The sequence below is a fragment of the Phycodurus eques genome, chromosome 3 (assembly GCF_024500275.1).
Source record: "Phycodurus eques isolate BA_2022a chromosome 3, UOR_Pequ_1.1, whole genome shotgun sequence".
Taxonomy (NCBI): domain Eukaryota; kingdom Metazoa; phylum Chordata; class Actinopteri; order Syngnathiformes; family Syngnathidae; genus Phycodurus; species Phycodurus eques.
Window position 1 is genome coordinate 33,387,405 of NC_084527.1, and position 13,409 is coordinate 33,400,813.

The 13,409-nt window shown below is 43.8% G+C and overlaps 1 protein-coding gene across 8 annotated transcripts in view; it reads right to left on the reverse strand.

Moving 5' to 3' along the window:
- The window catches only part of ehmt1a (euchromatic histone-lysine N-methyltransferase 1a), a 40,402-nt gene that overhangs the window by 11,458 nt on the left and 15,535 nt on the right, over positions 1–13,409 (reverse strand). For all 8 annotated transcript variants that reach the window (XM_061673163.1, XM_061673160.1, XM_061673162.1 and 5 more), the window contains 6 exons: positions 10,788–10,889; positions 10,516–10,620; positions 6,675–6,829; positions 4,727–4,894; positions 2,209–2,353; positions 42–119 (listed from right to left, as the gene is read on the reverse strand). In XM_061673163.1, coding sequence (XP_061529147.1) covers positions 42–119; positions 2,209–2,353; positions 4,727–4,894; positions 6,675–6,829; positions 10,516–10,620; positions 10,788–10,889 — 753 coding nt within the window. The remainder of the gene's footprint in view (positions 1–41; positions 120–2,208; positions 2,354–4,726; positions 4,895–6,674; positions 6,830–10,515; positions 10,621–10,787; positions 10,890–13,409) is intronic.

Sequence of the window (13,409 nt, forward strand, 5' to 3'; positions counted from 1 at the left end):
ACACTATAAAACCGAGGAAACCTTTTACGTGTCATACTTACACTATCATACCAACATTGCAGACTGAGCTGACCACAGGTGCAGGTGCTGGATGAGCAGTCATCTGTGCAACTGCAGTGCTAAATGAAACAATTAAAGAGCTATTATATGAACAATAGAAACAATGTAATTGTATGTTTGTTTCCTTCGTCTCATGGGTGATCTGAGAATAAGGGACTTTGCTTGCATCCACGATTCCATCACTCTGACCATAGATCAGGCATTACCATGAGTTGCACCATTCGGCACAAATATCCAAACAAATATGGTATGTCACGTGAACATGCCCCCCAAATAACCCATAATGATAAAGAAAAAACGTAATGGTTCAAAATATTGTCACAAGTCGCGTACATTCTGCGCAGAATATTACGTATTAAGTAAAATTTTCAATCTGGATTGCCGAGATGATTTGTGTCAGAATTTACTCGCAACTGTTTCGATATAGTCTGTATATAAATTCTGCAACAGCAGCATGTTAATTAATGTGTATGGCGTCTCCATCTCAAAACAACCAATTGAGGCAACAACAACAACCAATTGCAGTCCCATCATCATCATGAAGGGACTGCACTTCATCCTTGAACACCTCGACAGTGCAGGGACCTACGCGAGGATCCTGTTCGTGGACTTCAGCTCAGTGTTCAACACCATCATCCCTAAACTCCTTTCATCCAAGCTTCTCCAGCTCAGCGTCTCACCTGCCATCTGCCAGTGGATTTACAGCTTCCTGACGGGCAGGACACAGCAGGTGAGCATGGGGGAGGCCACCTCACCCACACGCAGCATCAGCACTGGGGCGCCTCAAGGTTGTGTCCTCTCTCCGCTGCTCTTCTCTCTCTACACGAACGACTGCACCTTAGCGCACCCGTCTGTCAAACTCCTCAACTTTGCAGATGACACCACTGTCATCGGTCTCATCAAGGACGGTGACGAGTCTGCATATCGACAGGAAGCGGAGCGGCTGGAGCTTGTGGTGCGGCCGACACAACCTGGAGCCGAACACGCTCAAGACTGTAGAGATGTTCGTGGACTTCAGGAGGCATCCTTCGCCACAGCTGCCCCTCACGTTGTCCAGCTGCCTTGTGTCAACCGTCGAGACCTTCAAGTTCCTGGGAATTACAATCTCTCAGGTCCTGAAGTGGGCGACCAACATCAACTCCGTCCTCAAAAAGGCCCAGCAGAGGATGTACTTCCTGCGGCTTCTGAGAAAGCACGGCCTGCCACGGGAGCTGCTGAGGCAGTTCTACACAGCGGTCATCGAATCAGTCCTGTGTTCTTCCATCACAGTCTGGTTTGGTGCTGCTACAAAAAAGGGCAAACTCCGACTGCAACGGACAATCAAAACGGCTGAAAGGATTGTCGGTACCCCCCTACCCACGCTTGAGGACTTGCACGCTGCCAGAGCTAAGACAAGAGCGTGCAAAATCCTCTCGGAACCTCCGCACCCCGGTCACCGGCTCTTCCGGCTCCTTCCCTCAGGTGGGCGCTACTGATCAATGCAAACTAGAACTAGTAGACATTCCAACAGCTTCTTCCCTCTTGCGATCAACTTCTTAAACACCTGACCTACAATTCCATTAAAACATGCTGGCAATTTTTTGACTTGAGTTCATTGTCACATTTCTGTAGGGCCAATTATGTATTACTCGTGCACTCACTGTAGTAGTCTCGCCACGCTGCACTATTTGCATATCTGTTGTTGTTGACCGATACTGGCCACTCATGCCAGAGTAGCATCTGCTCCATTTGCACACTGACTGAGGAGTATCTGCAACATTTGCACAATCAACATTGTCCCAGATTATCGCGCTACTCGCTTGAAGTCTCGGCGCCCTTTGCACAATGGTCATTGCACCGGACTACTGCAATATTAGTCATTCGAACTGCTCTAAGTGTTAGAGGACTCTGCATCTTTTGCACAATTGTCAAAAAAAAAAAAAAATAATAAAATATACCGGCATTACAGATAACTAGCAACCCTTTATTGCTCAGTGACTGTTTTCTGTCGATGTCTTTATGTCTCCAAAGTGTTCTCTGTCAATTGACTGTCTGTCGTCGTACTCGAGTGGCTCCAACTCCCGGAGACAAATTCCTTGTGTGTTTTTTTGGACATACTTGGCAAATAAAGAGGATTCTGTTTCGGATTATTTAGTGCTGAACTCTTACCTGAAGGTGAGTTATGTCCTTGTCAATGTTCACTGGGGAAGTGACACAGTTGTCTGGTATGTATTTAAAGTTTCCAGGATATGGCTCGTTGTCAACAGCATTCACGCAGTTTATTGGAACTGCCTCATACCCACGAGAAATGTCCCTAACAGAGACAAAAAGTTAAGCAGGTTACAGGTTATATCATTAAGAAAATACATGTGATACTATTCACATTTAATCTGCATCCGAATGGAAACTCCACAACTTCAGCCAAACAAAAACGGTACATTTGGTAAATTATGCATATAATTCACATATTTATTTGATCACTGGCTAATTTTTATTTTACATCCACTTACAAATGAACAGTGTACAAGTACATTTTATGGTGAATACTGTTAACTCCCGCCTAATCACAATGTGCTATTCAGCAATTCACATCCTTCTCTGTGGAACCTCGCCTCAGCTGAAAAAAGAAGCTCTTGGTCTATTTTTGTGATCTTTCTGTCATGCCATAAATTGGCGCAAGACGGCGCCAATGCCCTTGCTAAGAGGAAAGCAGTAATTGGTGCCAATGAAGTACTGTATGTTGAAGCGATACGTCTTCATTGAGAGACCTCTGTATGTTGTTGAGTTTAAGCCTGGGTTGTTAACACAAGTTACAGTCTTTTCTGCATGAATGTGGGGTTTTTTTTTTCCCTCTGCTGAGTGGCAATTAAAAGGTTCAAACTAACAAACAATGGAGGTCTTATTGCTTGACAGTTGGTATTTTTGCAGGTTGTGAAGGCGATGCAGAAGCACACACACGCACAATGGCTTGCTTTAGAAAAAACAATTGAACTATCCTGAATTTGAAATGATAGTGGAGTGTTTTGAGCTCATAGTTTGTGGTGTATTTCGGGTTTAAACAATCTAATATATACCTAACAATACATTTTTAGGGGAGGGGGTCAATTACTCGCTATTCGTGGCAGGGCTTGGCCCCAAACCCCCGTGAATTGCGGGGGTTTACAGTGTACTTTAACAGAAAGAGAGAGAGAAAATAGCCGTTTCAGATCAAAATTTATGAGAATTTATGAGAATCTGGGTTGGTTGGTGGACGGACATCGGCTCCCGATTGGTGGCATCAGAGGCTCAGCCCCATTTAAAAGCAGACCTGTAATAATGGCAGAGAGGTCACACCCATCTTCTTCTTCTGCCAACCGGCCGCATCTTTTAAAAATGTTTGTAACCCATGTGCTTTCTGTACTTTTTGAGGTAGGGCTGAACTGACATTTTTGTTTCAGCTAGTTAGCCGAAAGGCGAAGCTCTCAATTTACCGGTCGATCTACGTTCCTACCCTCACCTACGGTCACGAGCTGTGGGTCGGGACCGAAAGAACAAGATCCCGGATACAAGCGGCCGAAATGAGTTTCCTCCGCAGGGGGTCCGGGCTCTCCCTCAGAGATAGGGCGAGAAGCTCGGTCATCCGGGAGGATCTCAGAGTAGAGCCGCTGCTCCTCCGCATCGAGAGGAGCCAGATGAGGTGGCTGGGGCATCTGATTCGGATGCCTCCCGGACGCCTCCCCGGTGAGGTGTTCCGGGCACGTCCCACCGGGAGGAGACCTCGAGGACGACCCAGGACACGCTAGAGAGACCACGTCGCTCGACTTGCCTGGGAACGCCTCGGGATCCCACCGAAAGAGCTGGATGAAGTGGCTGGGGAGAGGGAAGTCTGGGCGTCCCTGCTAAAGCTACTGCCCCCGCGACCCGACTGCGGGTAAGCGGTAGAAAATAGATGGATATCTGGCTACCTAAGATGAACTGCTATTGTTTTAACTCATCCAGAGTTCAACAGCTTCGTTATTTTTATTATTTGGCCACTAAGCAGTGGAGCAGTTCGAACAATTTGCTTAAAAACACTTCGGAAATGGTGGCTAATCAACATCATGCTGCCTGAGATGTGTGAAAACACACCTCTCACCACTACAAGAAATGTTTGAACTTTGTGCTTGCGAAATAGGACTTCCCCAGCAAGTGCATAATCATGTTTGTCATGGGGATGACTGCTTAGCACATCTGCCTCACAGTTCTGAGGACCCGGGTTCAAATCCGGCCTCACCTGTATGGAGTTTGCATGTTCACCCGTGCCTGCGTGGGTTTTCTCCGGGTACTCCACTTTCCTCCCACATCCCAAAAATCATGCATGGTAGGTTTATTGAAGACTCTAAATTGCCCGTAGGTGTGAGTGTGAATGGTTGGTTGTTCATATATGCCCTGCGACTGGGTGGCGACCCGTTCAGGGTGTACCCCACCTCTCGGCCAAAGATAGCTGGGATAGGCTCCAGCACACCCGTGACTCTAGTGAGGAGAAGCGGGACGGAAGAAGCACCTTCCACGGTGGCAGGTGTGTGATGACTCCCATTATCTCAACCGAAAACTGGGACCACAAAAACCGTGTGGATTTTGTGAACCATTTGACTGCAGAGTCAAAATACAATCAAGGTCATATCATCATTTTTTTTTTTCATTTCCACATGCACACACATCTACCTACCTTATGAGCACCTGCTCGCCAAGACAATCCCAGTTCCTCCTTGTATCAATCAGCTTTTTGCTTGCGTGAAGGGCCACCCATACCTTTGAGCCCTTAATGCAACAGTCTAAAGCGGTTTGTCCTTCCCTGTTCTTCTGATTCAGGTTAACTCCATTACACAAAAACAACCTGCAAATGAAACTGGAATCTAAGAACGATACAGATTTTGATGCTTTCAATCTGTAATGCACAAAATGCCTGTGTGAAAATATCAATCCAATACCAAAATGAGTTGGCTCCTCTTTGTTGCATTCACCTGAGAGGAAGTTGTTGTATTTCCTAAATACAAATAACTTCCAATACAGTCCTCACATAATTATTTCCCGCTTAACCTAAATGTCAGGTCCAGTTTGGGGAAAACAGTGCCCCTCAAATTAATATATTTTTGTATAGTTTCCCCACTTTGATTAAGATAATCAAATACATGCAAATATCAGACAAATATAACCCAAGTGAACATAAAATGCTCTTTTGAAATGGTGATTTCATTTATGAAGGAAAAGAAACTGGTCAAAGTTAACCTGTCCCTGTGTGGAAAATGTAATGGCCCCCTAAACCTAATAACTGGTTGGGCCATCCTCAGCAGCAACAACTGAAATCAAGCTTTTTCTAGAACTGGCAATGAGTCGTTCACATCTCTGTGGAGATATTTGACCCACTCCTCCTCGCAGAATTATTTTAATTCAGCAAATATGGAGGGTTTTCGAGCATGAACGGCCAGTGCATTTCAATCGGACTCAAGTCTGGACTTTGACTAGGCCAAGCCAAAACATTTTGTTTTTTAAGGAATTCAGAAGTTGACATGCCGGTGTGTTTTGTATCGTTATCCTGCTGCATAATCCAAGTGCGCTTCAGTTTGAAGTCACAAAGTGATGGCTGAACATTCTCCTTCAGGATTTTCTGTTCCAGAGCAGAACTCATGGTTCCATTAATCACAATAAGTTGTTCAAGTGCTGAAGGAGCAAAGCAGCCCAAGACCATCACACTACCTCCACCATGTTTGACCGTTGGTATGATGTTGTTTTTTTTAAATGCTGTGCCACATTTTCACCAGATGTAAGACAAACACATTCCAAAAAAGCTTAACGTTCATCTCGTCAGTCCATAGAATATTCTCCTAAAAGTCTTGAGAATCATTCAGATGTTTTTTTTTTTTTTTTTGCAAGAGTAACACTAGCCTCTATGTTGTTTTTGGTCAGCAGTAGTTTTCGCCTTGGAACTCTGCCATGGGTGCCATTTTTGCCCAGTCTCTTCCTTCTTGTTGTGTCATGAACTGTGACCTTAACTGAGGCAAAGGGAGGCCTGCAGTTCTTTAGAAGTTGTCCCAAGTTCCTTTGTGGCCTCCTGGATGAGTCATTGCTGTTCTCTTTGTATGCCGACCACTCCTGGGAAGGTTCACCACTGTTCCATGTTTTGGCTAATGGCTCTCCCTGTGGCTCTCCCTGTGGCTCACTGGAATCCTAAAGCTTCAGAAATGGCTTTTGTAACCCTTTTCAGACTGATGTCAATTACTTTATTTCTCAACGATTTCTTTGGATCGTGGATCTTTTTTTCCGACTGGATTTTGTCGGGACAGATTCTGCTGAAGTAATTTCTTGATTGAACGGGTCTGGAGGTAATCAGGCTTAGGTGTGAAAATTGTGATTATTTCATGATTTAACAATGGGGGTAATTACTTTTTCACACAGGGCCGGGTGACGTTGAGTTTTACCTTAAGTGAAATCAGTTAAAAATAGCATTTTAAGTTCACGTGGGTTATATATATATATATATGTCTGATTTACATTTGTTTGACCTTAAAAATTAAAGTGGGGAAGCTATGCAAAAATATAAGAATTTGAGAAGGAGGCCAATACTTTTTCACAGCACTGTACATACCCAAATAAAGCTATAAAGTAAGTATACTCACGTCACACACTCCAGATGGTTTTCTCTGGCAGCCACATGAATTGGCAGGTCTCCGTGAACATTCACAGCATTTTGGTCACACTGTGCATCCAACAGAGCCTGTGTGACATCAGCACACCCCGATAAAGCTGCCCAATGCAAGCAGATGTTCTGTTCCTGCATTAGGGACATTATGCACATCTATCACATAATCTATCCATGAAAATCAGAGTAAGATACAAATCAATCTACAACCCCACTTCCAATGAAGTTGGGACATTGTGTTAAACAAATAAAACAGAATACAATGATTTGCAACCAATATTTAATGGAATACACTACAAAGGGAAGATATTTAATGTTAAAACTGATTAACTTTATTGTTTTTAGCAAATAATCATTAACTTAGAATTTTATGGCTGCAACATGTTCCAAAAAAGCTGGGAAAGGTGGCAATAAAGACGGAGAAAGTTGAGGAATGCTCATCCAACACGTGTTTGGAACATCCCACAGGTGAGCACGCTCATTGGGAACAGGTGGGTACCATGATTGAGGAGAAAAGGAGCTTCCCTGAATTGCTCAGTCATTCACAAGGGGCGTGGTTCACCTCTTTGTGAACAAGTGCGTGAGAAAATAGTCGAACAGTTGAAGGACAATGTTCCTCAACGTACAATTGCAAGGAATTTAGGGATTTCATCATCTCCGGTCCATAATATCATCAAAAGGTTCAGAGAATCTGGAGAAGTCACTGCATGGAAGCGGCAAGGCCGAAAACCAACATTGAATGCCCGTGACCTTCGATCCCTCAGGCGGCACTGCATTAAAAACCGACATCGAAGTGTAAAGGAGATCACCACGTGGGCTCAGGAACACTTCAGAAAACCAATGTCAGTAAATACAGTTCGGCGCTACATCCGTAAGTGCAACTTGAAACTCTACTATGCAAAGCAAAAGCCATTTATCAAGAACACCCAGAAACGCCGCCGACGACTCTGGGCCCGAGCTCATCTAAGATGGACCGATGCAAAGTGGAAAAGTGTTCTGTGGTCCGACGGGTCTACATTTCAAATTGTTTTTGGAAATGGTGGACGTCGCGTCCTCCGGGCCAAAGAGGAAAAGAACCATTCGGAGTGTTATGGATGCAAACTTCAAAAGCCAGCATCTGTGATGGTATGGGGCTGTGTTCGTGCCAATGGCATGGGTAACTTACACATCTGTGAAGGCACCATTCATGCTGAAAGGTACATGCAGGTTTTGGAGAAACATGTGCTGTCATCCAAGCAACATCTTTTTCCATGGAAGCCCTTGCTTATTTCAGCAAGACAATGCCAAACCACATTCTGGACGTATTACAACAGTGTGGCTTTGTAGTAAAAGAGTGCGGGTACAAGACTGGACTGCCTGCAGTCCAGACCTGTCTCCCATTGAAAATGTGTGGCGCATTATGAAGCGTAAAATGCGACAACGGAGACCCCGGAGTGTTGAACAGCCGAAGTTGTACATCGAGCAAGAATGGGAAAGAATTCCACCGACCAAGCTTCAACAATTCGTGTCCTCAGTTCCCAAACGTTTATTGAATGTTGTTAAAAGAAAAGGTGATGTAACACAGTGGTAAACACGACCCTGTCTCAGCTTTTTTGGAACGTGTTGCAGCCATAAAATTCTAAGTTAAAGATTATTTGCTAAAAACAATAAAGTTGATCAGTTTGAACATTAAATATCTTGTCCTTGTACTGTATTCCATTAAATATAGGTCGAACATGATTTGCAAATCATTGTATTCTGTTTTTATTTATGTTTAACACAACCTCCCAACTTCATTGGAATTGGGGTTGTAAGTGAAATAATGCACGAAGTGTGCCAGAAAAGCTCTCGGACTGGTATAACAAAAGATGTATTTCAAATCCAAACTTCAAACAGGTTTTCCCCTTGAATGTTGGCCAGACTTCATGTAGGCCGTGAGAAGAGGAGGATGTTGGGAGGACAACGTGTGGCTGCTTCACCATGGCAGCTCACAACTTCCTGAGCATCCGACGGTAACTGACCGAGAACATTGCAGTGCTGGGGTGGTAACCTCTTTTTAGCCGCCAATTAGTTTTGTTTTGCTGCAGCAGGATGTTGCATGAGGAACAAAAGACCTGGCTAACCCAACCTCTATGCATTACGTTATATATTTTTATAATTTCCACACGTTCCCTTTGGTTTTTTTGGGTTTTTTTTTTTATCTTATCTAACATATATTTTATGCATCACTGCCTTATTGAGGGAAAGATTTACAAGATCGAGTTTATGAAATGCAAACCTACTTAGCGGCTTTTCACCTTTCGCGGGGGGTTCTGGTCCCCACTAACCGAGAAAAACGAGGGAACACTGGACTGTAGTCCATACTTTACCTTTTAGGTTCTTTTTTTTTGTCTGGGCTCCGATTTCAATATTTTAACAGGCACATCCACTGTAACTGGTTTGGATTTAACAAATCTATTATTGATTCTACTTATTGATTCTTATTGATTCTACTGTGTCGCTGTATTTTATTGTGACTGTGGTATTAATTTTATATTGTTCAACCTGGGCTCCGATTTCAATATTTTAAACAGGCATATCCATTATAACCGGTTTGCTTTTAACTAATCTATTATTGATTTTTGCGTACCGTGTTGCTGTATTTTGTTGTTGTATTCATTTTTTTGTTGTTCTTTTAAGCCAGTGTAGACAAAGTAACTAGTAGCAATTGCAAACGGATAGCCCCTGATGGAATAAAAGCACTCAGTACTTACATAATGGAGGAGGGCCAACTCATACCCAGAAAGTATACCCAAGACCAAGTCCATACTTTTGACTTGTTTTTAGCCCAACCTCAAATTAATCTGTTCAACTGAGATGGTGAAAAGAGTTTTAACGGTATATCTCAACAATTCTGAACTAAACTGAAGTGAAACTGAACTCATTCTTTGCACGTTTTCTGCACTGCTCATTTGACTAGATGACGAAATATTTAGATGCAAATCTTTTAGTTTTTGCATACAACTAGTGACCCATTGACATCTTTTGTGATGCTTTTACAGGCTTCCGCCACTGCCTCTTTCAGTTGTTGTTTGTTTTGTTATTCCCTTTAGTCTCATCTTTAGCATCTAAAACACATGCACAATAGGGTTTAACTCTGGAGATTGATTTGAAAAAACTAAAACTTTCCCTTTTCCCCCCAAATGAACTTTGTCGTTTTGACAGTGTGTTTTTAGGTTATTATCTTGAGAAACTCCGAATCAATTACTTCAAATTGCCCGACAAAATGTTTCTGTCGACTTCTGGGTTAATTCTGCTGCAGCCATCATGTTGTTCATCAAGAGCATGAAGGGGGGGAAAAAGAAAAACTCATTTTGGTCAAGTGTAAGTGAGGTCGAGCTACCCACAAACCGAGGAAGCGACGTATTTGCCATCGCTTGAGTTTTAAAAAGAACATAATGGTCACTGTACAGGAACAATGAAAATTATTTTGGCAACTACTCATGATTAGCAGCGTTGAAGATAAAAATAAAAGATCAAAAACACACAATTATTCCCTATTATAATAGAGTAATAGTCTTCAGTGTTATTTATATTTGAGTATTGCACTTAGGATTAAAAAAGAAAAAAAAAAAACCTTAACATACTGCCGCATCTGTGTGATTTTGTACAGTTGAGGTTGTAGTCGCTGTGCTTAACTGGCTCTTGAAAGCTAACAGAAAATGTTTCGAGAAGGGAACGTAATAGGTAACCGTCCATTTTGTGTAAATCTATCATTTTGAATAAGTCACTGTGATAGGGTATTTGACATGTGAGAGAAGTGTGGAAGAACTGCAAATATCAACGGTGTCTCAAATTACCTTGTCTCTGATGTTGACGTCCGCCCCTTTGACCTGCAAGAGGTAGAACACCTCCTTGTGCTTGTGCTCTATTGCCCAGGTGATGGGAGTCCATCCACCTTCATCCTGCTCATGCACATGTTCCACTACTCATGTAAACCACATACACACTCGTACACAAATATCACTAATTACCGTTGAGATGTACGCTCAATAGAAGAGAGAGCTGAGTATTATCAAGTGGTTACTGGTTATTGCTCAGTGGTTACTAAATGGCAGTACAATGTTTCTACCTGGCAGTTGATGTACTTGGATGTCCTGGAGAGCAGATGTTGCACAATGTCATAATGTCCCAGTTTCGATGCCAGATGCAGGCAGGTGAAACCCATTACATCCTAAGGTGAAAGTAAGATTGGCATTAAACAAAATGGGAGAAGTGGAAGGACATTTGATCAGAAAAAAGACAAATCTATTGAACATGGTTATAACAACCACTTTGACTGGGGCTACTTTCAACACCTTGGAAAGGTTATTTTTCAAAATCCAATCCAATTATTTTTCAAAATCCAATCAAACCGGTTTTGCTTCTCACCCTATCTCTAAGGGAGAGCCCGGACACCCTGCGGAGGAAACTCATTTTGGCCGCTTGTATCCGGGATCTTGGTCTTTTGCTCGTGACCATAGGTGAGGGTAGGAACGTAGATCGACCAGTAAATTGAGAGCTTCACCTTTCGGCTTCCCTCCTCCTTCACCACCACGGACCGATACAAAGTAGACTTTACACCGATCTGATCGGCCTGATCGGTATCGGCCGATAATTAACATTTTATGCTGATCGGCTTTAATGTCGCAATTCGCCGATCCGATCAATGATCCACAAAAGAGATTTACTCCTCGTCGCCATCGTGTACAGTATATTTGAATTCAAAAGCTAGTTTATTTTTACCCTTGTCTTTTGACGTAGTACTGTAAATATCTGATGACCAAGAGTAAAAAAAAAAAAATAAATGTCAGCGGTGTGGGACAGACAACAAGACAAATTTGGTCTTTCACGATTGCACTACGTCAGACTACTGCAATAAAATCTTGGATACAGATGCCACCGCATCCCGTCTTTGATGATCACTGGGCTTTATCTTGTCAACTCAAATGGGACCGGATACACTCGTTACGTCGCAATGTGTGTATTATAAAAACAAAATGGGGAAACACGTGTGCTGGTGGTCACCGGTGCTCGGGAGTTTACGTTCATTTAAGGCTTGCTTTAGGTATGTTCACGTACTTTTAATACAATAACGCTCGCGAGCAGACAACAACACGTTTTGTAGACTAGCAAGCTAGTGCTAGCAATAACGGTTGTGCGTAAACATGCTGGCCTTCTGTTGAATCATGCTCGAAAGTTTCGTGGTAAGTGAGGTCATTTAATTACAATCAAGTAATTCAACTACAGTAAGTTAGCTCCCATTATTTCTTTCATGTTGTAATGTTGGTTTGACCTGACTGATTATAAAACATGACCTGACAAGAGCAGTGATTTCCAATCTTTATGGAGCGAAGGCCCATATTTTACAATTGGAAAATCTCAAGGCACACCAACAAACAATAATGTCACAAAAAGTAGGTACACAGTAATTACTCTATATACTTCGTGCCATCTAATAGAAGAGCATTTATTTTTTCCATCTGTCACTATGCCTCACTGACATGAATAGAGGAACAAAGATACATTATTTCTTGTGAATGAATACTTTTATTGAGCAGTTGAGTAAAATTTGATAATTTTCCCTCCACACCTGAAGATTGCTCATGGCAGACTAATGTGCCACGGCACACTGATTGGGAATCACTGGATGAGAGAAGATACTCCGGTCCCCCCACCATCCCAGCCTGCAAATCCAGAGGCACTGTCCCCGATGTCCACGATGTTGCAGAGGTGTGTCTACCAGGAGAGCAACACAACATCCAGAGCCTTTCGGAAGGCGTCTTGTTGGAAGTGAGTAGGTCTTCGAAGTATTTTCCCTACCGACTCACAACGTCCCGAGTCTAGGTCAGCAGCGCCCCATCCCCACTAAACACAGTGTTGCTGGTGCACTGCTACCCTCTCCTGATACGCCGGATGGTGGACCAGAATTTCCTCAAAGCAGTCCAGAAGTCATTTTCCATGGGCTCTCCGAACTCCTCCCACACGCGAGTTTCTGCCTCAGTGGCCACCAAAGCTGTATTCCGCTTCGGCTATTCAGCTGCCTCAGGAGACCCACAGGCCAAAAGTGGCCGAAGGGCTCCTTCTTCATCTTGACAGCATCCTTTACCGCTGGTGTCCACCTACAGGTTCAGGGGTTGCCACCACGACAGGCACCGACCCCCTTTCGGCCACAGCTCTGGTCGGCCGCCTCAGCTATGGAGGCGCAGAACATGGTCCACTCGGACTCAATGTCCCCCGCCTCCCCCGGGACTTGGGTGAAGCTCTGCCGGAGGTGGGATTTGAAACTTCTTCTGACAGGGGATTCTGCCAGATGTTCCCTGCAGACCCTCACAATACGTTTGGGCCTGCCATTTCAGAGCGGCATCTTCCCCCACCATCGGAGCCAACACACCATCAGTTGACAGCTCCGCTCCTCTATTCACCCGAGTGTCCAAGACATGCGACTGCAAGTCCGATGACACGACCACAAAGTTGCCAAGTGCATGTATGAACACCCTTATGCTTGAACCTACTGTTCATTATGCACAAACCGTAAGGGGCACAATAGTCCAATAACAAAACACCGCATGGGTTCTGATCGGGGGGGCCGTTCCTCCCAATCACGCCCTTCCAGGTCTCACTGTCATTACCCACGTGAGCATTGAAGTCCCCCAGCAGAACAACGGAGACCCCAGCGGGCACGCTCCCCAGCACTCCCTCCAAAGACACCAAA